The sequence below is a fragment of the Myotis brandtii genome, unplaced genomic scaffold (genome assembly GCF_000412655.1).
Source record: "Myotis brandtii unplaced genomic scaffold, ASM41265v1 scaffold668, whole genome shotgun sequence".
In the NCBI taxonomy this organism is placed as follows: Eukaryota; Metazoa; Chordata; class Mammalia; order Chiroptera; family Vespertilionidae; genus Myotis; species Myotis brandtii.
Window position 1 is genome coordinate 603,176 of NW_005370597.1, and position 24,701 is coordinate 627,876.

The 24,701-nt window shown below is 37.1% G+C and overlaps 1 protein-coding gene and 1 pseudogene across 8 annotated transcripts in view; one reads left to right on the forward strand and one right to left on the reverse strand.

Moving 5' to 3' along the window:
* Window positions 1-1,611: 1,611 nt before the first annotated feature.
* The window catches only part of FAM13B (family with sequence similarity 13, member B), a 49,335-nt gene continuing 26,245 nt past the window's right edge, over window positions 1,612-24,701 (reverse strand). For 4 of the 8 annotated variants that reach the window (XM_014529084.1, XM_014529081.1, XM_014529083.1 and 1 more), the window contains 13 exons: window positions 22,893-22,941; window positions 22,341-22,485; window positions 19,232-19,297; window positions 17,373-17,583; window positions 16,655-16,784; window positions 15,521-15,602; window positions 13,664-13,893; window positions 11,353-11,436; window positions 10,989-11,084; window positions 7,756-7,839; window positions 7,497-7,660; window positions 5,825-5,926; window positions 1,612-3,946 (listed from right to left, as the gene is read on the reverse strand). In XM_014529084.1, coding sequence (XP_014384570.1) covers window positions 3,823-3,946; window positions 5,825-5,926; window positions 7,497-7,660; window positions 7,756-7,839; window positions 10,989-11,084; window positions 11,353-11,436; window positions 13,664-13,893; window positions 15,521-15,602; window positions 16,655-16,784; window positions 17,373-17,583; window positions 19,232-19,297; window positions 22,341-22,485; window positions 22,893-22,941 — 1,567 coding nt within the window. In that variant the 3' untranslated portion in view covers window positions 1,612-3,822. The remainder of the gene's footprint in view (window positions 3,947-5,824; window positions 5,927-7,496; window positions 7,661-7,755; window positions 7,840-10,988; window positions 11,085-11,352; window positions 11,437-13,663; window positions 13,894-15,520; window positions 15,603-16,654; window positions 16,785-17,372; window positions 17,584-19,231; window positions 19,298-22,340; window positions 22,486-22,892; window positions 22,942-24,701) is intronic. The other 4 variants (XM_014529085.1, XM_005881008.2, XM_014529086.1 and 1 more) reach the window with 3 other exon arrangements.
* LOC102254649 lies at window positions 6,155-7,150 on the forward strand (annotated as a pseudogene).

Genomic DNA, 24,701 nt, shown 5'->3' on the forward strand with positions numbered 1-24,701 from the left:
GATAGAGGCCTGGTGCACCGGTGGGGGCCAGCTGGTTTGCCCTGAAGGGTGTCCCGGATCAGGGTGGGGGTCCCGCTTGGGTGCCTGGCCAGCCTGGGTGAGGGGCAGATGGCTGTTTGCAGCTGGTCACACCCCCTTCAGGGTGGGGGTCCCCACTGGGGTGCCTGGCCAGCCTGGATGAGGGACTGAGGGCTGTTTTCAGGCTGGCCAGCGACTAAAGCTCCCAGCCTCTCCTTTTTTTCTTTTTTTTTTATTCTGGGATTTATTTACCTTCTATAATTGGAATATTGTTGCCGTCACTGGCGCTCCCAGCTCTGAGGCCGCTGCCTGCTGAAAGCAGGTATCTGGGGTTTAGCTTGAAACATTGTTGCTTTTGGGCTCAGAGCCGGGCCGCGGCAGGTGGGGAACCTTGACTTCCTCCATCACTGGAGCAAGCAAGCCTCCTGCTTGCTTCAGCTGTGTGGCTGCCGGCTGCCATCTTTGTTGGCAGTTAATTTGCATGTCGCCCTGATTAGCCAATGGGAAGCGTAGCGGAGGTACGGTTAATTACCCTTTTTGTCTTTTATTAGATAGGAGGATTCTATGAATGTGAAGGGAAAAGTACAAAATAATGCTGCTTACAGTTCATGGTGCAGGTCTCTAATTAATAGCTCAGTAAGTAGGTAAAGATGATTTTACTTTTTTTTTTTTATGATGATTTTTCAATGTTCCACGGACTGTAAAAACCCCTGGTGCTCTAATCATGTACCATGAACCAGATAATAAACGCATAGGACTCTGTAAAGCCATCACACAATGGCTCAAGTAAAATAATCTCTCATCTCCATTCTTCCAATTTGAAGTCTCCTATAAAAAGCTAAAGTGTTAAAGAATAAACTTTCTAACCACTTACAGAAATTTCACTAATACCTTCAAACTAGAAACTCATTTAAACGGTTTCTATAGCAACATCTAAAGTTTCCCAAAAGTGCTTCCTCAACTACTTTAGAAAGCAAAATACACTTTAAAAAATAAAGAGCAAAGTAGGAGTATCGGGGTTATTAAAAGCCATGTTTGTAAAGTGTAAATGAAGGTACTCCCAAAGCCCTGTTTGGATGGTTGGAAAGTTATGTGTGGCTGGCATTTAGGAAACTCTTCTAATTTTTTTTTTTCAAGTTACATAAACCCTCCTAGAAAAACCTTTTGTTCTCTTAGCCCAAGCAACAGCATTTGACCATAGTACTCAACTTCCACATTGCTGCTGAAAAGTCCCTGGATTTTAAATCTGAATAAAGGACATTTTAAATCTACCCACATTCCTCGGGCCAAGCTCACCACATTTTCTTAATAGATAATTCACTGCAACAAGAAATGCTTACTATTCTCTCTGCATCTTCTCCCTACATTCCCACAAGGGAATCAACAACATGGCCTTTCCCTATTTTACCACTTCCCAGAGCTGTAGCCAGCCAGATAGTTTACTAACCCTGTTGTCCCCCCATATGATACCGGGTTAGGGTAATTCAAAGCCTCAGAACATTAAGACAAGGGAACACTTGAGGTCTCTCTTTTTCACTTTTCAACATCTAGTGGGGGTGGAGGTGGGGAGAAGCAAACAACATTTGCAATGACTCAGAACATCAAAGTTCTTTTATTACAAAAGTCTATACAATGAAGTGCCAGACACAGCAATGCAATTATACGGGTAGTCATGTATATATCTATATATTGTTCATATATAGATATTCAGTTTTAACTTATACCAAAGTAAAACTATCACAAACTGCCTTATTCTACCACCTACAGCTCAACTATGACACACAATATTGTCACACAGCATTGGTGCTGCCATGCCACTTTTATCTATTCTATTCACAGCCAAACAATAACAGTGAATAACCAATATCATGAAGCAGCTGTTAATTTTAAAATGAAACCAGTCAGGCCACTGACTTATAAAAATATGGTACTCATATAGATTTAGCATTACAAAGAAGGAATATATTATTTAAAACATTTAAATAGTGCATATGGACATTTTTGCATGTGGTATATAAAATAAAACATTCATATAAAACAATATACAGTGCACATTAAATGTTTGGATATACTCCTGCCTGGAGAGTGATAGAAATTAACTAAATGCACACTGCATGATGGATTCAAATCAAAGTGATCTTTTGGCATTCTCAATTTCATTTTTCTAGGTATACATTATGAATGACCTAGCTGCATCAAAAGAAAAGACATGCAAAGGGCAGGATTTAGTGCTGTACTCCTTAACTACATGTTCACTACCAATGAATATTCCCTCCCTGCAAAAAAGGCATTGCACACACAGGTGAAATATGAAGCACTAGAAATACTACTTATTATCAAGCTACTTCATGGGCTTACTATGCAATAGTGCCAGAAGACTGAGGTTCATGCTTCCCTCATCTTATTAAAGGATGTTGCAAAAGTCCATTTTTGTATGGAACAAATTGTTAATATTAACTAGTTAAGAAAACCAAGCATGAGTCATTACATGCAAAACATGGGCACAATCAAAGTAAGACACTCATCATTCCAAAAAAGCACCGGAAAAAAATTGAACACTTAGATTGAGCCTGACCGGAATATGCTATTAATGACAGTTACATTGTTAACACAAATAAAGTCACCATTCTGTGAAAATGATTAGCAGAATGATACCTCATGAGTACCCAAAGAAAAAGCCATGCAAAGCCAAAGAAAACAAGATATGCTTAGAGTATATAACAAGGGGCACACCACTACATATCTTGTGACCAGCGCTTTAAACACCATGTGATTGAGCAAAAAGTGATCCCTTTAAAAGATGTTTTCTTTATGGATTTTGCTGATTAAGAGAAAAAAAGGATGCAACCTCCTGAAGGTACATGTAAAAATGCAGTGGTATAGCCCTTGTTAAGAACAGATTTACTTCAGGCATAATGATTCTTTTGCTAATTTCGGCCCATTTAATTGAACACACAAATCTGAGTACCATCCGAGTTCCTACATACTGACATGGCTCTTTACTCATATTATCTGGAGGTCAGTGGGGAGAAAAAATGGAGGATCTGATCCAGACAAATCACATCATCACCAGTTGATGAACAGTAGCTGAGAAAACAAATAGTAATTTAAGTCCCATAGGCAGCATGTGGTATGATTCAGTTCTGTGTGTTTTCACTATACGAATAAGCAAGGTCACTTTTTGGTCTAACCTCTCTTATCTTGATCCAGGAGCTGTGTGACCACTGAATTGCAAAATTTTGTTAACATACTACCTGTGAAAAAGTGTTATTTTGGGAATTAAACAGAAATGTGTTCCACAGTAGGACTTGAAATTTCAGTTGATTTTAGTTTTCGAAGAAAACATAGAACATGGAGCATATGTGCACATCTATATGCTTTTCTTTCAAATTTTCAGTCATTGTGTAAGAAAAAGGCAACCAAAGAATTCAATGTGAAGATTTTCCTCTTAATTTTCTTCCGTAATGAAAAAACAATGAAGTTGGTAGTAACAAAAAGCTTGTACTTCCAAAGTCCTTGAGGTTGAAAGGATAAAATACTAGTCTTTTCTAATAGGATGTATCTGTAGTACAAAACAATGAAGAAAACGGGATATTTGTTAAAGGTAGAGAGAACAGTCTGTGGTTAATATGGAACATTGTGCTCCCTAGAGAGGGTCTACTTACCCTCCCCCCATCATTTCTCTAGTGGCACCACAACCAAATTACAAAATGAGATTCTGAGTGCCTGACAAAAAGTACCAGCCAAGTACACACGATGATAGTTTTAGGGAATACAACTGATTTTATGATGTTTCAAGCATTTTTATATGGATTTTGAAGAATCTTGCTTGCTGATAAGAACTTCAAGAAGCCTAAGCTTGGCTTTAATTTTCTTGTACTCCCTGTACTCCTCAAGTACTGGAACACGATCCTCTTTCTGGGCATTCCTAGGGGAGAAAATAAAACGTGTAATATTCTAGAGATCATCTGGAAAATAAAGTCCCAGAGTTATCCAAATGTGAGACAATGTTACCAAATATAAATTCAAATAAATAAAAAATTGCTCTGTAAGGAAAAAATATTATTGGATTAATCCCCCCCCCCCTGCCCCGTCCCCAAAGAACATTCCTGAAATACTTCTATTTTTGATGGATTTTTTCTATTGATACATTAAATGATACTATACTTATCAATGATGATTGTAAATAACTAGAGGTAATCTTTTACTTTATTTTTTATAGGTAAAATTTTAATAAGACATACACTGCTAGACTCTGTCAGGTCTGTGAGTGTACATATTAAGTGCCAGAGGGCTATAATGAGTCATTTCAGACATTAATTCTGGCTTCAGTGAATTGAAATGTAAAAGCAAAACATCTTACTTATAGTAGCAAATAAGTAGTTTCCTAACTTTATATCCTATATAATAAAAGCCTAATATGCTAAGTGTCTGGTCACCTGTTCAACCAATCAAAGTGTAATATGCTAATGATATGCTAAGGCCACTCAACCACTCGCTATGATGTGCACTGACCACCAGGGAGCAGATGCTCTGACCAGTAAGTTAGCTTGTCGAGTGAGATGGGCCAGACACGCCCTGGAGCCCTCCCGTGACCCTTCCCTGGCTGGCCAACCTCCCGCGTCCCTCCCTGGCTCCAATCGTGCACCGGTGGGGTCACTCGGCCTGGCCTGCGCCCTCTCGCATTCAGGGACCTCTTGGGGGATGTTAGAGAGTGGTTTCGGCTCCATCTCACAGGCCAGGCCAAGGGACACCACTGGTGCATGAATTTGTGCACCTGGCCTCTAGTTATTAATGACCCAATACAATCTACTTTAATTACTAGGTAAAGCACTAGGTATAATAATTATAAGCAAAGTTTCTTCCAATAAGACAAAGAATGAAAAGGTACTTGGAAAATTCATTCTTGTACTTGAGATTTTTTTTAAACTATTTTTGCTAACCTATATAGATAACTCTCAAATTATTTAAAGTAAACACATTTTAGAATTTGTAATATACCCATTGGCTGGTAAGATCACCATTACATGGTAAGACTTTTCTGAGACCTGAGATAGCCCGCATTTCTGGCTACCATTTGAATTAGAATGTATTTTTCTTACTCAAAAAAGAGTCTCACTGAGTCAACTGCACATTATGCAGTTAGATAAAGCCAACTGTCATATTGTATTATAGGAGCCACATGATTGCCACCCTGTGACAACCTTGGAAATGGGCAGCCTGGAATGAACAATGAAACCTAAGCAACAATGGTCTCAGTATAAGAATCCAAACCAATTGAAGATGCCACTCATGTTATGAGACCCTTGCTAATACATCTTGTTTCACAAACACTTCCAAAAGGGTGAGGGTGTGGTATAAAAGAACAAAAAATTGACACTCAACCAAGCCTATCTAGGACAACATTAGAATATTTTATCAGATGTTTACTTCAGCTCTGACTTTATTTTTATTGATTTCAGAGAGTAAGGAAGAGGGAGAATCATTGATTGGCTGCCTCCTGCATGACCCCCACTGGGAATCAAGCCCACTACCCGGGCCTGTGCCCTTGACTGGAATCGAACCCAGGACCCGCCACAGGCTGACGCTCTATCCTCTGAGCCAAACCAGCTAGGGCAGCTCTGACATTTTCTTGCCATTAATGTATAAAAAAATGTTTTCAGGGCTTCAATGTATAAAAAAATGTTTCTTACTTTTATTGTCAATGCTAATATCCTTATATGCACAATTTATGTCTGATCCTCTTTATTTAACATGTGAGCACTTGTGAGTTTAAAAAGGCTCAATTTTGTGATGCTCAACAAACCTTCCATTTTGTTGATAAAATGCTTCTTCAAATTCCCGTAATGTTTTACGTAGTTTCTTTTTTTCAGCTCTGGCTTTCCAAAGTTGTTCCAGTAATTCAGGCCTAAAATTGAAATAGGAAGAAAACATTACTGAAAGGGCACTGTTGATTCATTATGTTCTCAACAGTGGTTTGAACCCTTGCTCCACCCCAGACCAACTAAATCAGAATAGCTGCTAGTAGGGCTCTGCAGCAATACTTAAAAAAAAAAAAAATCCTGCCCTTTCTTCCCTTTTAGCGCTCGCTAGCAATAGCCCATGCTCCACTTTCTCCTGCTGCCGCCCAGCTCCCGGGTCAGCCAACACCATGGGCTTTGGAGACTTGAAAAGCCCTTCCGGCCTCCAGGTGCTCAACAACTACCAGGAGGACAAGAGCTAAATCAAGGGGTGTGTACTATCACAAGCAGGCGTGGCAGTATTTGAAGCAGTCTCCAGTCCAACACCTGCCAACCTGTACCATGCCCCTCATTGGTACAATCACATCAAGTCTTACGAAAAGGAGAAGGCCAGCCTGCCTGGAGTGAAGAAAGCTTTGGACAGGGATGGCCCTGCTAATGTGGAAGACACCACAGGAAGTGGAGCTACTGAGAGTAAAGACAATGACAGTGACATTGATCTCTTTGGACCTGATGAGGAGGAGGAAAGCAAAGAAGCAAAGAGGCTAAGAGAAGAACACCTTGCACAGTATGAGTCAAAGAAAGCCAAAAAACCTGCACTTGTTGCCAAGTCTTCCATCTTATTAGATGTGAAACCTTGGGATGATGAGACAGATATGGCAAAATTAGAGGAGTGTGTCAGGAGCATCCAAGCAGACGGCTTGATCTGGGGCTCTTCTAAACTGGTTCCAGTGGGGTATGGAATTAAAAAACTTCAAATACAGTGTGTAGTGCATTGATGGCGAACCTTTTGAGCTCAGCCTGTCAGCATTTTGAAAAACCCTAACTTAACTCTGGTGCCGTGTCACATATAGAAATTTTTTGATATTTGCAACCATAGTAAAACAAAGACTTATATTTTTGATATTTGTTTTATATATTTAAATGCCATTTAACAAAGAAAAATCAACCAAAAAAATGAGTTCGCGTGTCACCTCTGACACGTGTGTCATAGGTTCGCCATCACTGATGTAGTGGAAGATGATAAAATTGGAACAGACATGCTAGAGAAGCAGATCACTGCTTTTGAGGACTATGTGCAGTCCATGGACATGGCTGCTTTCAACAAGATCTAAAATCCATCCTGAATCAGTGCCCTTTAAATAAAAGCTTGAAAGATTAAAAAAAAAAAATCTTCCCAGGTGATCCTAAAGTGAAGCCAGGGCTAAGAACCAAAGTCAGACACCATATCAGGTAAGAAGGTGACAGAGAACTTAACAAATAACTCCCAGCTGTTTCTGACACTTTGTTAGAAAGCAAATATAGAATTTTAGTTTTTAAATTTTTCAACACACTAATATTTAATTTAAAAATTGTTAACTGACAACATGTATTTGTAAATCACATTTTTTAAAAAAGGATGTATCTCTTAAGTACTGTATTAATTCCTGCCAAGTGCTCAATTATTTAACATTACATTTCTTGTCATATTAAGTTTTATTATACAAATAGGCTAAAATCACAAACTAGCCAACATACATAGATGCTGCTCGAGTACTTGACAATCGGAGATCCAGAGCCAGTTTTTCTTGATTTTCCTCCACATCAGATTCTGAGTTTTCTAGTGAAGACTGTGCCTGTACAGCAGTTTGCAATATATCAGTTAACTCAGAGGACAGACTAACACCTTCTTCTTCTTCTTCCTAAAAAGATATTCAAAAACAAAGAATCAAACGGGCATAACTTTTCAACTTTTCTTTTAGAAAAGAGATCAGAGATTAATTCTTTTAAGGATTACCTTGATTTCTTCAAAAAAATGTGCAGTTTCTCCTTCTATGATTGGCTGTAACATCTGACCCCTTCGCTTGGTGGATGGAGATCCCTGCAACAATTAACATACAAATGATTAAATTTTAATTATTTATTCAATGAGGCTTCACTTCAATAATATTCAACTTTATTTTCAAAATCCTAATCATTTATGCTATTAATTATTTAGGAATTCCTTAGTAAAAAAAATGTTCTTGCTTACATGTATTTTCTGATTGTGTGTACATAAAAGTGATAAATTATATTTTATGTACAAATAATTCTAGCCTTAGCCAGTTAGCTCCAGTCAAGGGCACATCCCTTGGTTGCAGTCTCCTCCCCAGTCAGCGCCCTGGTCAGGGCGCCTGTGGGAGGCAACCAATCTATATATTTCTTTCTCATCGATATTTCTGTCTTTCCCTCTCTCTTCCACTCTCTCTAAAAATCAATGGGAAAATATTCTCGGGTGAGGATTAAAACAAACAAATAAATACTTCTAAAAGGGCTCATTCAGTAAATATTTTAAAAATTCTAAATAAAAGAATGACAATTTAATTGGAAAAGAATTTTCTTTTTAAGAATAGTTGTCAACCATTTTGGTCTGAGGAACACTTCATACCTTTTAAAAAGTAACAGCTTTAGTCCTAGCCCGTATGTCCCAGTGCCTAGAGCAGGGGTCCTCATGCAAATACAAATATTGTATTTGTTCCCGTTTTGTTTTTTTACTTCAAAATAAGATATGTGCAGTGTGCATAGGAATTTGTTCATAGTTTTTTTTTAAACTATAGTCTGGCCCTCCAACAGTCTGAGGGGACAGTGAACTGGCCCCCTGTTTAAAAAGTTTGAGGACCCCTGGCCTAGAGCATTGGCCTGCGAGGACTGAAGGGGCTCAGGTTTGATTCCAGTCAAGGGCATGTACTCGGTCGCAGGCTCGATCCCCAGAGCATGCAGAAGGCAACCAATGGGTGTGTGTCTTATATCAATGTTTCTCTCTCCCCTTCCCCCCAACTTAGACTCTCTCTAAACCAATGGAAAAAAATATTATCTTCGGGTGAGGATTAACAACAACAACAAAAAACATTAAAAAGTAACAGTTTCAGCGAAGCCAGAGTAAACCAGGAGGTCATGGTTCCAGGTTTCAGGCTTAATCTCCAGTGGGGTGTGTGCAGGGGACAGCCAATCAATGATTCTCTCTCATCATTAATGTTTCAATCTCTCCCTCTCCCTTTTTCTCTCAAATCAGTATTTTTTTGTAAAAAAGTAACAGCTTCATTGAGATATGTCACATACCATAAAATTCACTTTTTTTAGTGAGTTTTAATATACTGAATTCACAAGTTATACAACCCTCACCCCCCAAAATCGTATACTCATCAGCTGTTATTCAGGTGCCCTCTACCCCCAACCCATGGCAAACACTAATCTTTCTGTACCTATGGGCTGGCCTATTCTAGATATTTCATATAAATGGCATCATACAATATGTGGCCTTTCGTGTTTGGCTTCTTTCATTTTGCATAAATATTTTCAAGGTTCATCCATGTTGTATTATGTATGAGTACTTCATTCCTTTTTATGGCTGAATAATATTCCGCTAGTTGGATACACTTATTTTTAAATAAGGATATGTTATTGACTTTAGAGACGAAGGGGAAGAGAGAGACAAAGAGAGAAACATCAATTGGTTGCCTCCCATCCACGCCCCAACTAGGGATAGAACACACAATTTAGGTATGTACCCTGACCGAAAATAAAACTGGCAACTTTTTGCTGCACAGGACTAGTACACTCCAGCCAACTAAGCAACCAGTCAGGGTGATACAGTACTTTTGTTTATTCATCTCTCACTGGAAAATTTGAGTTGTATTAAATAAACTTATATGGCCCTGGTTGGTGTGGCTCAGTTGGTTGGAATATCATCCCATAGACAAAAAGGTGGCAAGTTCAATTTCCAGTCAAGGCACATACCCAGGTTTCAGGTTCAATCCCCAGTTGGGGCTCCTACAGAAGGCAACTGATCGAAGCTTCTTAATCTTTCTCTCTCTTAAAAAAAAAAAAAAATCAGTAATGATTAAATTAACTTTTATATACAAAGAATATAAACTGTACAGGCTTTTTTCCCCTTGTTCAAAGAAAGCCAACTATATCTAAATAAAAGTGTTGAGATGACCAACTTGAAAAAAAAAACAGTCAATTCAGAATAGAATCAGGGCCACCTGGCCAGTGTGCTCAGTGGTTAGTCATCCCGATATGCCAAAGTTAAGGGTTCAATCTCTGGTCAGGGCACAAACAAGAAGTAATCAATGAATGTATAAATAAATGGAACAACAAATTGATGTTTATGTCTCTCTTCCCCTTCCCTCTAAGTATAAAAAAAATTTTAAATTAAAAAAGAATCAGTTTCTATGAAGGCTAAGTAAAAAGTGCCCAGAAGGCCAATGTGAACTTTCTAATGAGTAGTCAGGTGGTGAGAGCCTGAAGGAAACCCCCCATGAAAGTGGCTACCACCATAAAAATGGCCTGCAAGCCTAAGCAAACCATAAGCTCTAGTAAATTAATTCCTATGAGAGGATGCAAAATGGGCTATATGCTGTTTTCTACTTGAGCCTGAGAGAAATCTAAAGTCATACAATTTAATGGTTAATTTGGGGATAGCACTTAATTTATACATTAGTATTAGAGTTAGAATTCTCTAAAATTGTACACGAATATGAATAAGCATTATTTTAACAAACTTTTTCGTTTAAAAAGATAAACTTGAAAAAAATCAGTTGATATTGTGCAAATAAAAATACATAATCATGATGGACATCACAAAACTAATGTAATTTCAAAGACATGAATTTAAATGGAAAAAAGCTAGGTAAGAGTTTGAAATATAGGTTATTTTAATTCCACAAAGTAGATGACCCTGGCATATTGTTCCTGAGCCTCAGTTTCATCATCTGTGAAATGAGGCTATGAGGCTATCTTCTGTTACCTGTTGAAACTTATCAGGATGTAATGACATAATCATACAGAAAAATGCTTTACAAAAATGACTACTAGTAGAGATAATAGCAGGCACTTATTAATTTCCTATTATTTTTTAAAGCAGTAACCACCTTACAATATACAATTCATGCCACCAAGTCTATGTCTTTCTCCCACATACTACCATAATTTTTTTAAGAGTAGGTCTTGGCAAAATTAACTAGATAAATTTTTGCATGTTTTACTTACAAGGATAGGAGTGATGCTAGCTCTTGTCAACATCTGTTTTACAAGTCTGTATCTATCATAGAGAGGTTTAACAATGTGCCTTTCTTCCCTGGTCACCTGAAGCAAAAATAATGGAAATTATCTGGTCATAAGAAATCTAAAATGTCCAAAATATTAAGCAATCTGACTTTCCCCCCAATTTTTAGAAGTTGTTTTAAATAAGTAGTCAATTTTCCAAATGGAAGAAACAATGCTCTATAATATGCTCTATAACAATGCTCTATAATATGCTCTATAACAATGCTCTGAAGATGTGGGCCACAAATGTGATCCTCTTTTTTAAGATAGACATCAACTTTATTTTTTTAAGCAAGAGAGACATTACCGGCCTTCCATGTTGACTTTCATAGTAAAGAAGACTTTTCTGGAGAGAAGTTTTCTCTTCTACCAAATGATCTTTTGTCATTTTCTAGGAAAAAAACAAAACAAAACAAAACACTCCCATTGGCACCATCATTACTGTCCTCACTCCCAATGTAAATAATTAGGGTGAAAGGGCAGCCCATTACCACTCTAACCAAGGCTAATAAGAATACATCTTTGCTTGTGAATTTATAGGCAACATTTCTCAGTCACCTGCAGAATCTGGTCTTCTGATATTTAGGTACCAGTCTTCTTTGGTGGTTTAATTTATATTTTACTTGAATAAGTTATGAATACCAGCTTAGTGGCCTTACGTAAATTATTTAACCTCTTTTTGTTCAATATCTTAATCTATAAAAGGGGAAACTTCAACTGTCTCATAAGGCTCTAATGAGTTAGTATATGTTGTAAAGGCATACAATAAGCACACATAAATGCCTATTAACTTATTTATATTTACATAGTTTTATTGATATTTAACTATATACAGGTCTTATAATCTAATATTTCTCCTAAAAACAAAATCTGGAAGCAGTATAGTGGAAAGAATGTGAATAAAAACAATGTCAATTTGTGACCTTAGACCTTATAACCTCAGTATCTCTTCATCTGGAACTTTCTTTTCACTATAATCCTCTTGTCATAACTTTTAGTACTCTAAATTATACTAGAGTAGGGAAGACACCCCAAATTTATTTGCCTATAGAACCTCCCAGCTTTGTTCCAAAGGACCTTTTAACATATCAGCAAACGACTGTTCCACAGACTACCCTTTAACACTACACCAAATAAACTCTCTACTTAATCCCAGGAATAGATAATACTATCTATCCCAGTGGTTCTCAACCTTCCTAATGCCGCGACCCTTTAATACAGTTCCTCATGTTGTGGTGACCCCCAACCATAAAATTATTTTTGTTGCTACTTCATAACTATAATTTTGCTACTGTTATGAATCGTAATGTAAATATCTGATATGCAGGATGTATTTTCATTGTTACAAATTGAACATAATTAAAGCATAGTGATTAATCACAAAAACAATATGTAATTATATATGTGTTTTCCGATGGTCTTAGGCGACCCCTGTGAAAGGGTCGTTCGACCCCCAAAGGGGTCTCGACCCACAGGTTGAGAACCACTGATCTATCCTGTTTCTCACCAGAGTGAAATTAGAGGTTTAAAAAAAAAATCACTGGATATCTTCCTCTAACAAATGTCACTTGAGGTTATATACATTTAGTAGAGGCCAGCTGGGTAAAGACCAGCGGTTCTCAACCTGTGGGTCGCGACCCCTTTGGCGGCCGAACGACCCTTTCACAGGGGTCGCCTAAGACCATCCTGCATATCAGATATTTACATTACGATTCATAACAGTAGCAACATTACAGTTATGAAATAGCAACGAAAATAATTTTATGGTTGGGTCACAACATGAGGAACTGTATTTAAAGGGCCAGAAGGTTGAGAACCACTGGTATAGACTCTATAATAATATGAACAATGTAATTTCAACCTCAAGCCTGATTCTTAAACCTAGGATAATGAATGTGAAAAGCTAATCCAATCAAAATAACTTAAAGGGAGGAGGTTGGTCTAACACAAGATCAAAAAACAAAAGGTAGAGAAAAGGAGCAATTAGAATTTCTAACCCAGCTCTGTTCAAAGGAGAGCAACTCCAATACTTAGATAATGAGAGAGGTATAACTCTTTTGTTGAGAGAGCATGGACAAAAGTTTACTTGGGACCATCTATCTACGTCTGTACTTTCCCAGCAATTTTTGAGATAAATGATTTGGGTTGCCAAGTGCTTTGACCAGGACTGCCTGAGGCATTGGCTTAGTGCATAATGGTTTGTTTCAAAAAATTCATTCACTTAATCCTTATAATAACCATATTGTGTTAGTATTTTAATGGGCATCATCATATCCATGTAAGTCATAGAGCTATCTAAGACCTATGCACATACTATAATCAGTCAGGGCCAAGCATAAAAATTCAATACATATAACTGTTAAGATACAATGCCAGAATTCAAACTAACATTGTTGCATGCTCTTTATTCATCTTACCAACTGCCTCCCATATAAACGAACAGATCCCTAAATGATCGGGCACTTTTGGTGTGCTGATAAAAACATGTATCTATATCTGCAAACTTGGGGAGCAGACTCTGGCCAATCAGACTACCTAGACATTTCTATGCCACTGTGGTAATTACTTTATTTTAGGGACTCTAGGCTAGTCTGGGCAAAACCATAGCTCAAAATTACTTTGATATCTTCTGGAAGACACCTCTCAACACGTTTTTCCTTCAGTCTTTTCAGAATAAGTTCCAGTGTTGCTTCCTTAGATGGCTTCTTCTCCTTATGAATGACCCTGGATTCATCTTCATTCTCTTCATCCTCATGGTCTAGAGAAGAGCCAAAGCTTTTTGGAAGAGTGTTACTACGTGGACGTGTCTGAGGTAACAATTCTCCATCAGAGCTTCTGTGTTTTGCGTCTACATTTCAGAACCAAGAAGATAAATCAGTGACTTTAACTAAAATGCAACTAAGTCAAAAGAGTAAGCAGCAAACAAGATATAAAAGAGGAAAATATACATTAGCAGCACTCAGGCTCAGATATTTCAAGATTACATGAAATGTTTAAATTATATATAGCAACCAATATTCATAGACATTGTAAGATGCTCTTACTATAATGTAAGATGCTCTGATAAGCATTGGAAAAATAGACATGTCCCTATTTTCATGTAGTATATAATTCGGGAAGTAAAAACAAAAACCTAGTAATCAAATTCATAAACCAAATTTCAGAGTGCTAAGTGCTATAAAGAAGACAAGATAGGATGGTTTCACAGTGCTGAAAGGAACAGAGCAGTGATTGTGGAAGAGCAGCTACATTGGATGGGAATGACAATGAAGGCCTTTCTGAGATAGTGACATCCTCGTTGAACATGGAATAAGAAGATAAACTAGTATAAAAGATTTAGGGGAAGAACATTCCTCCCCAATTGAGGCAATAGCCTACAGTGCATAGGCCCTAAAATGTGCCATGTGTAAGGAACAGAAAATGAGAAAAGAAAGTGACAAAATGAGCTAAGGGCAGAGTATGCAAGGCTTTGAAATCCATGGCAAGAAATCTGGACTTTATTCTAAGTGGGAAAGGAAGCCTAATGAAGGGCTTTGGACAAGATTAGTAACAGTTCTTGAAAAGATAATTCTGGCTGCTATGAAGAGAATGGACTATAGGACAACAAGAATGGAAAAAAATTTAAAGATTACTTGGAAACCAATTTTTCTTGTTTAATGTCAATATAGCTGGAAATTGGCATTAAACAAGGAAATGCTTAACAGAGTTGTAGGAAACAATTCTAAAGAAGAGATAGGAGAACGACAAAAATGTAAACTCAATGACAATAGGGACACTATCTTGTTCACTGCTATAACCTCATGTCTACAAGTACAAGTACTTTATACCTAAAGATACTAAAAATTTGGTTGAATTCAAATGAATACACTAAAACATGATAGTCCAGATTATAAACCCCGACTGGGTACAGAAAATTTTTTAAGTATTAACAAGTGGAACAACAAATCAATGTCTCTGTCTCTCTCTCTCCCCACTTCTTCTCCCCTCTCTAAAATGAATAAATGAAAAAAAATTTTTAAAAACATGCTCACTAAACGTACAAAGTAATTATATCTTAGCAACTGCTGTTCTGGATTAACAGTAACACAACACCTAGTTTTGGATTCAAGAAGGCTTATTATTTAGTTTTTGTAGTAAAAACAGTTTATTATGATTAGATATTCTTAGTCTAAGATGAAATACCAAACACCAAAACTGCTTAATATTTGAGGTATATTTCAGATAAACTTTATAATATCACCTATGAATATACAATCAAGGGCACCTTTCCAAAGAACACTACTAATCAAAACACAGGAAGACATTTGGAAGAACTGTAATAGTGCCACAACTGACCATAACTAATAAGAAAACTTCTACTTTGGTGAACAGTGTCCAAGATTTAAAATTATCAAAATTATAACTATAATTCTCATACACATTATAAAGAATATTTTTAAAATGAAAATATATTACAAAAGTGGCACATTTTATACCTTTAATTTGCTTCCGCAGTTTGGTAAGCTCTGTCATCCATTTTAATACCTTTGGGTTAGCTGCAATATCACTGTAAGAAGGCTGGAAAATAAAGAAACAGAATCACTGACACTTTTGTGGTAAAAAATAGTTACATTAATTTATGCCTAAGTAATATTTTATAGTTTCCACAGCAGAGATTTCATTTCCAACTTACCTTATTTTAAGTAGATATGAAAGCTCTCAGAGCAGTATTTAGCAACTGGCAGGAGCCAGATTTGAATATGGGTCTTCTTTCCACTTCACGATCTGATTATTAAATTATTAAATTTATTAAACTCTCTCTTTCTCCACCTCCTACCCTTGGTACTTGTGGTTTTGGAGGGAGAACAGAAGTAATATTAATGTCATTTGTCAATGTAAAGCAGTGGTTCTCAACCTTCCTAATGCCGCGACCCTTTAATACAGTTTCTCATGTTGTGGTGACCCCCAACCATAAAATTATTTTCGTTGCTACTTCATAACTGTAATTTTGCTACTGTTATGAATCGTAATGTAAATATCTGATATGCAGGATGTATTTTCATTGTTACAAATTGAACATAATTAAAGCATAGTGATTAATCACAAAAACAATATTAATTATATATGTGTTTTCTGATGCTCTTAGGCAACCCCTGTGATAGGGTATTTCGACCCCCAAAGGGGTCGCGACCCACAGGTTGAGAACTGCTGATGTATTTACTTTAAAAATTCGATAGCCCGGCTGGCATGGCTCAGTGGTTGAGCGTCGACCTATGTACCAGGAGGTCACAGTTTTATTCCTTGGGCAGGGCATATGCCTGGGTTGTGGGCTTAATCCCCAGTGTGGGACATGCAGGAGGAAGCCGATCAATAATTATCTCATCACTGATGTTTCTCTCTCTCTCCCCGTCCCTTCTTCTCTGAAATCAATAAAAATATGAAACTCTACAAGCTGTTTTTCCAATGGAAATAGCTGGCATGAAAACCAGGAGACTAAGGATCTATATAATTTCAGATCTGTATGATGTCTGGGCATCTCAGATTCTCTTTCCCAGGAAGAGATGGACTAATGCTCTCCAAATACATTCTCCCAGTTCCAATAGAGCTATCTGGAAATGTTACAAACTTACCTTGCTATTTCTTTCCCTTTCAAACTGTTCTTCAAATTGTCTGATTTTTTTCTGAAGTTTCTTGACCAACTGATATGGTGTTCTGTCTTCTCTTTTTTCATCTTTTGAACTAAAGGATGATCTTCGAATCCTGAATTAAAACAAGAGGCAAACACTATGTGTTAAATTTTTAAGTTAACACCGTATCTCTTATTGCCCTTATATAACATGATACTATTACCAAGAAGTATATCCCTAATACTAAAAAACAGAAAAAGAAACTTATGCTATAGTGTTACAGGCCATAAAATTAGCTAATGCAAGCACTGACTAAAACAATTTGAAATCATTCAAAAGTTGTTTGGACAAAGGCAAAAACAAAGATATCTAGGCAGCTCAGAGCTCTCTTTGTGTTCAAACTGCACAGGAAAGATTTTGACATTAAGAATCAATTTAATTCAAAATTTTGACAAGCTCCACTTGCTGCTTCCCTTCCAGAGATCTGTAATCCAATCATAAGTGATTAAATGAATAAATACACCATGAGAAAATTTCTATTAGAGAACAAATCCCAAACAGTATTCCCCAATGAACCCAGAATTTAGGGATCCAAAAAATTAAGTTACAAAAATGTGCTTCATGATATATGGGAGAAAGCTTTGAACTTCATTGCCTGAGTTTCAAAGGACCTGGGTACATAATAGGAATCACTCCTCATAAGTACATAAAAATCATATACCTAGCAAAAGACAGTGCTTTAGATGAGGAAGTCAATGTCTCTGGATCATGTAAGAAACGCTGGCTTTGCCCAAAATCTAAACTACGGTGTGATAATACTGGAGGACAGTCCTCTTCCAGGGGGTGATGATTCATTCTTCCAGCTTGTGGAGAGAGTTGAGCTTCCCCGGACTCAGAGTCTTCCTGCCAAGACTTAAAAGCAGGAAATGGCTCTGTAAAACAAACACAAAGAATAGTACCATGGGTCTCTGGGTTCCACATGGAAAAGAAGTCACACAACATCAGCTATATGTCTTTTGAATCAGATCATTATGTGGTGATTCATATAATATTTATGATATTAAAAACAAGGAATATTAGGATCTTCATAAAGCCTACTATAGTTTAAAATTGCCTGAGTTTCATTTTTAAGTCTAGAGTTCTATTTTCATATAAGGAGTTAATACTTTAAATTTCTGAACCCAGTCGCAAAGTAAGAAAGGACACTGTCAAGCTCTTTAAAATTACAAAAATGTTATTTTTCAAGTATGGCAAAGTCTTCATTTAGAAACACTCAAAAGTCCTTAGGCAGGAATTTAACTTAGCCAAATGCTGCCAGGTGAATAAATTGTCCCTCACTGTAAAGTGGCTATGTTAAGAAGTGGAAGCTAGCCCTAACTGGTTTGGCTCAGTGGATAGAGCGTTGGCCTGCGGACTGAAGGGTCCCAGGTTCGATTCCGGTCAAGGGCGTGTACCTTGGTTGCGGGCACATCCCCAGTAGGGGGTGTGCAGGAGGCAGCTGATCAATGTTTCTCTCTATCCCTCCTCTCCCTTCCTCTCTGTAAAAAATCAATAAAATATATTAAAAAAAGAAATGGAAGCTATTCCCCAAGCTATACAGAACACTCACCAAATCGAGTTCTCTGGCTCCAAATGAATTCTAATATTTCCAAATGAGTAGCTAACTCACCTAATAGCACCTCCTAGCCTCTAACATTAAACTGTGGTGGTTATTTTCTGTTAGAGGATTCTGATGCACAATATATATTTTAATAATTAAACACCCAACAGTATTATCAAGACATAATTTAATAGCACATCTTTCTTAAGCACATTTATTTTATTGGTTACCCTGTATGTTTTCAAATAAAAGCACAATGACATATTTAATATCTTTGCATATATAAGGCTTAATTACATATAAACACAGAGATAAATACACAGTCCATAAATATACTCCAAATATAAAATTAACTTTCAAGTATTACTGGAGTCTGTGGGGAAGGGGAGACACTTTTCACTTTTCTATCTACACATTAACTTTATTTAAAACTACAATTTAAAACTTTTATGCCATGGTTATTAACGATAACAAAAATGAGTTTTAAAGTATTTTGGGATGCAAAGATGGCTTGACAGTGTCAAAAATCAAGAATGACGTTTTCTTTTTCTGCACTCAATAGCTAAGGATTGTTACTTTAGTAATTTAGTTTCTAATTTTATGCATTAGCAGTTTAAAGCATTATAGTTTTTCCAGGGTAATAAAAACATATATTCTGTTAGTTTTTAAAGCCAAGATCAACCTGATCACTAAAAAGGTACAAAGCGTGCCTTTCCACAAGAAACCCAGCAATAAAGTGATTTTCAAAGCAACCCCTTGTACCTGCTTCCCAGCATATAAGTAACTGGCAAACATTTTACAAGAAATCTCCTATTTTAAGAAAAGATAGAAATAACAGAAACAATTTTTTCTGGGTACCATTTTTAACCCAGATCAGTTTTCCAACCATATGGGGACAGCAGGAGAAGGGCTAATAAAAAAGGCAAACAAAGTGAACCATAAAAAGGCATAAAAACTAAACTATGGTGAACCATACTTACCCTCCCCATCTCTCTGCAGATGCATTGTTTTGAAATCAATGAGGGGGAAAGTGATAGGGCATGATGCTAATAAAATGGAAAAAAATGGCAAAAAATACTAAAGTGAACATACAGCACAGTCAGAACAAACCATACACATAACTAACACAAGCCAAAGATACCGAAAATATTACCCTAAAACCAGTTAGGCATTCCACTCAAAAACTTTATCCAAAGAAATTACTGACCAAACTTTAAAAACAAACACAAACATACATTTCCATTTCAGCAAGCAAGGCAAAAAAATCAAAGAGTACTGTTTATTAAAACTCAAACATAAAACTAAAGAAATGGAAACTCTTAACCAGGTACGGTTTGAAGCTTTTCAGTATAATTGATTTGACACAAAAAAATTCTCCCTTTGATTGTTCTTTGATTGCTGTTTTCCATTCAAGAGTTAGCAGGAAAGAATCTGAAGGAAAAATGTTATCCACTTCCATTAAAAGCCAAGACCTTTTGAACAGCTGCTACAAATGCATACCAGTAGTAGATATGTGCTACCTGCTTGCTAACTGCATTCTGTTGACTATACTTGGAACAATACAAAAAAGAAAACTCACACACAGGAAGAGGTGGACCTCTATCTGGAGTCACCCCACTTCTCTATTAAGAGTTACACTCAACAAGGTTTGTCTCTGATTCTAAGGTATCTAGGGTCTAAAGTAATTCAGCATCTTAACAAAGACATTTAGAACTAGAGGCCCGGTGCACGAATTCGTGTACCAGTGGGGTCCCTCGACCTGGCCTGCAGGGCCGGGCTGAAACTGGCTCTCTGACATCCCCCAAGGGGTCCCGGATTGCGAGAGGGCGCAGGCCAGGCTGAGGGACCTCACCGGTGCACAATTGGGGCCGGGGAGGGACACGGGAGGTTGGCCAGCCAGGGAAGGACCATAGGAGGGCTCCAGGGTGTGTCCAGCCTGTCTCGCTCAGCTGCACCCCAGCAGCAAGCTAACCTACGGATCAGAGCATCTTCCCCCTGGTGGTCAGTGCACATCATAGCGAGCAGTTGAGTGGCCTTAGCATATCATTAGCATATTACACTTTGATTGGTTGAACGGCTGACCAGCTGACCAGACACTTAGCATATTAGGCTTTTATTATATAGGATATCCTAACTTTACAGAAAATCAATCTTTGTGTTACTGGCAAAGTTGGAAGGAACAACATGGTGTGCTAATAGCCACTCTTCCAAGTACATACAGGGTTCATGAATGAGAAGTTCACTCAGATGTCTAAAAAATCACTGACCCTATTCCTGGAAGTGCCAGAAGGAGAACTACATGGACTTGTCAAGGCTATTGAGCCAGGTGGGTAACAGGGCACTTTGGGCACTGAAAATCAGGGATCGGTAGTCAATATGTTACCTCCCTTCCATAACACCAGCTGTTAAGGGGTGGATTCTGACACAGAAACAAAAAAGAGCCCAGCATTAGGTTCTCTTTGGGAAATCCCCAGAAAGCTGTCCTATTTCCTCAGATGATGAAAAATAATTGCTCTTTTATGCTTAATACTTAAGATGAGGACCTTCAGCATTTGACTGTAAAGGGCTGCATTCTCCATGAGGAAGAAGCCTAAGTCCCTTGTCAGAATCCCAGTCTCATCTTTCAGAGACTCCTTTCCTACTGTGGCTTGAGGGATGCTCTATTGACCATCATTCCTTTTCAGTGACTATGCCAGAATAAGTAACTAAGAGGGACATATGATTTTCACTGCCACCAGGATGCCAACATGTCCCCTAACTCTGGGGAACATCTTCATAAATTCTAAGCATCCTGAATAACCCAGAATATAGCAAATGAAAGACAACTTCCTTATCTGTGTATCAGTCTAAGTTAAGACACATAATATGCCACTGGGGGGGAGGGGGGGGTATACAAAACATCTAAACAAAAAAATAGAGGGGGAATGGGAGACAGCAGTAAAAGTTGGCACAGACAATGACTTGGTTGGGACTTTAAAAATTGGCTATATCTTAAAAATAAATACATAAAACACTCCAAATGTGATCAGGTGAGTTGACTTGAGGCGGCAAAAGGATTGGTATTGGCATTGCAATTTCTCGTTATTGCCACTGTATGTTATTAGCTAACTTGCCAAAGGTGAGATATCCAAGGGATCTTCATCCAAGTGAACAAATATGTAACTTTACTTAAGATTCCTGAGTTGTCTCAATTCTTTTTATCAAGGGAGGTGTATGATCCAAAAGGACTCCTGGATCCAAATTTGTTGCTTGCTAGCTCTTCCCACCCCAACATTTTATTTGAAAGTTTACAAATATACAGTCAAGTTTAAAGAATTTTACAATGAACACCCATATCAATTACCTAGATTCCACCATTAACATTTGACTATACATGCTTTATAACATTTATCTACCCTATTAACCATCTTATTTTTTCATGAATGTCAAAGTAAAATGCAAATATTAGCATATATTCCCATAAACATGCAAATCAATCACGGGAATTCAATATTTATTTAGTTTTTGCTTTTTTTGATAAAAAAGAAAAACTCATATATAATGAAATCCAAGTACCCAGATGTCTTGTTTTTTAAATTTAAGTTCTAACTTCTCTCCTTTATAAAAATTGCTAGGGCCTGGCTCCAAACTTCATAACCAAACCTAACAGGGAAATGGTACAGTATTTGCACAGAAATGCCCCTGAAGATCTTTTTTTTTAATGATCATAAAGAACAGGCAGCTATGTATAAGCCCCCTCTTTAATATGGTGAGATCCCCAAGACCTCAAGATACTAGACTTTTAAAGACTGGTCAATATTATCTAGTTTAACAAAAGCCTATCCTGAGTGTTATATTTTTTACTCTGTTTTAACATTTATCTTCAAAGCTAATGGATCAGATAAGATTGTCTAGTTCATAATAGATAGTTGCCCCATAATCTCATTAATGCATTTGAGTAAAAACATTCACTCTTCTTATATGAAAAAGAGAACAGAAAATAAAAATCAATAAGATTATCCAGAAAAAGGCCAGTAATCTCATAACTGCTTGGAAAATTTCATTTACAAAGAACATTATCAGGAAAATAATTCGTGTGAGTAAAATTACCTTCCCATTTATCACCATCAGAAATATTCTTCAGATCTAAATGTGGAATTTGGACACATGCTGCTTCTCCTTGAACACCACTTTGATCTCCTGGCACTTCTGATTCAGTGTTGGCATTCAAATCACATATCTTGGTACAAGAATCCTGTATTTTAAAATAAAGAATACATTTCACATCTAGGAAGCTTTTCATACCCAGCTGACAGACAACCAGCATATATCCAGTATAGTCTTCATTAGTTTACTGTGCCTATACAATAAGTTGCCCCACTCCCACCATCCACAATACTTTCAAATATAAATTTGCAGTTTTATATGTCTTATTAGGAAACAATGTTTGGACCCCAAATTCAGGAAAGTATTTTCATAACTAAGTTTCTTGTAACCAAAAGTGACATAGTAAGTGCTACTTTAACTGTAAAACATTTGGTAAGAGTATATTTTAAACCCCCTTGAAATCTATACAACTCAAAAGTTAAAAGCCAGATATAATAATTAGTAGCTTAAGCCTAGTCAAATTTCTAAGAACCATAAAAGAAAAAGAATTCTTACCAGAATTAAGTGCGACAATTTATCACTGTCAAATGACAAATATTCTTTCCTAAAAATACAAATAAAATTATTAGTCTTTTAAGAATAAATAGGTTACTATCATTGCATATTTCTTACCTAGATTCATCTCTTCCCCATAGAGTTAGCATTTATAATGTGACAGAAGAATGACAACTAGACACATTCCCATTCTTTGGAGCCCTATATCTGAAAATCACACACTACTGAAAAGATCCACAGAATCACTTCAGGTTAGAAAAATTAAGTAACACTCACCACCTTCCCATACAACCACACACACCCCCCAAATTTTTTTTTAAACTTAAAAGAAAAATAAGCCCGGCCAGAGTGGCTTAGTTGGTTGAGTGTCATTTTGTGCACCAAAGGGCTGCCATTCAGGGCACATGCCTGGGCTGGGGGTTTGATTCCCATATGGAGCACATGTGGAAGGCAACCAACCAATCAATGTTTCTCTCTCTCTGCCTTCCTCTCTCTAAGCATGTCCTCTGGTGAGGATTAAAAAAAAGAAAATCCAAAATAAACAGAAACCAAAAGAACTGAATGTATAATACAAAAGATTTTGTCAAATAAATATTAGTTTTAACCAAACAGCTCTATAGTCCCTCACTCTAGGATATCTTTTTCTTTTAAAGATGATTTTAGAAAGGTATAGTTATGACCTATATCTTAAATCTGATTGTGTTCTATCACAATCAAAACTTCTAAACCTCTCCTTCCTAAAAATATCATGATAACATGTAAATAGGAAATTTTATTTCAATTCACCTCGTATTTCCCCACAAAAACCCACCCTTATTTAGAACAAGTGTAACAGCAAACTATCACAAATGATCTCTGCCTATATAACCAGTCAACAGAGCATCTAGTATCATAGTAGGTAAAAAATATAGTTACTGAGGGAAACTTCTTCTCCCCAAAGACACTGTGCCAATTTACAATGATATGCACAGGTGCTACTTTTACCCTGCATAACAGGGTATGCACTCAGAAAATAGGTTTTGATCTAAATAGGGCAAGTCAACTCCTCATATACCTAATTAATTACCTTATTCTTGCTGAACATGTAAACAACTAAATTCCCTGGCAAACTCAAAGGCCTTCCTTTGCTTAGAATGGGAACAAGTGGTGGGATAAGCTAAATTGTACCCTAACAGACTAAATTCGAGAAACATGTGTGTTAAACATACAAAATGTAAAATCCACCTAACCAAGAAACTCTTTGGATCTAAAACAAGTTTGCTAACCTATACACAAGTTGAAGAGGAAAGAGCTTTTTCCAAAAAGATTGAGTCCTCACTAAATGGATCCTTATTGTTCTACCAAATCCAGATGTCATCATTCTGGGGATGCCTGTCAATGCTGTTAATCTTATATCTTCAGCCCATAGCTCCAATACTCCCTGGGCTGGAAGAGGATCATTCCTGCCTCCTGAAAGGAAGCACAAGGAACTGCTGTAAGCAGGAAATCTGTGGACCTTCAGAGTATGGGGACACTCCAGAGACATGGCTCCAAAGAATTTACTTACCCTCAGGGAACAGGTTTCCTACTCACAATTAAAAGAGACAATGGCATTAACTCAAGTTTATCCTTGCCAACAGGCTATCACCAAATTAATAATGCTATTTGGAATTTCTCAGTATTTACAATCCAGTCTGCAACTTTATTACTGATTTGTTTTCAGAATATCAATTATCTTTCCTAAGAAAGTTACAATACACTTCTTAGCAACATCTTAAAGAATCACAAAAAGGGTAACAAAATCTAAAACCTACCGGGTGACTTAAAACA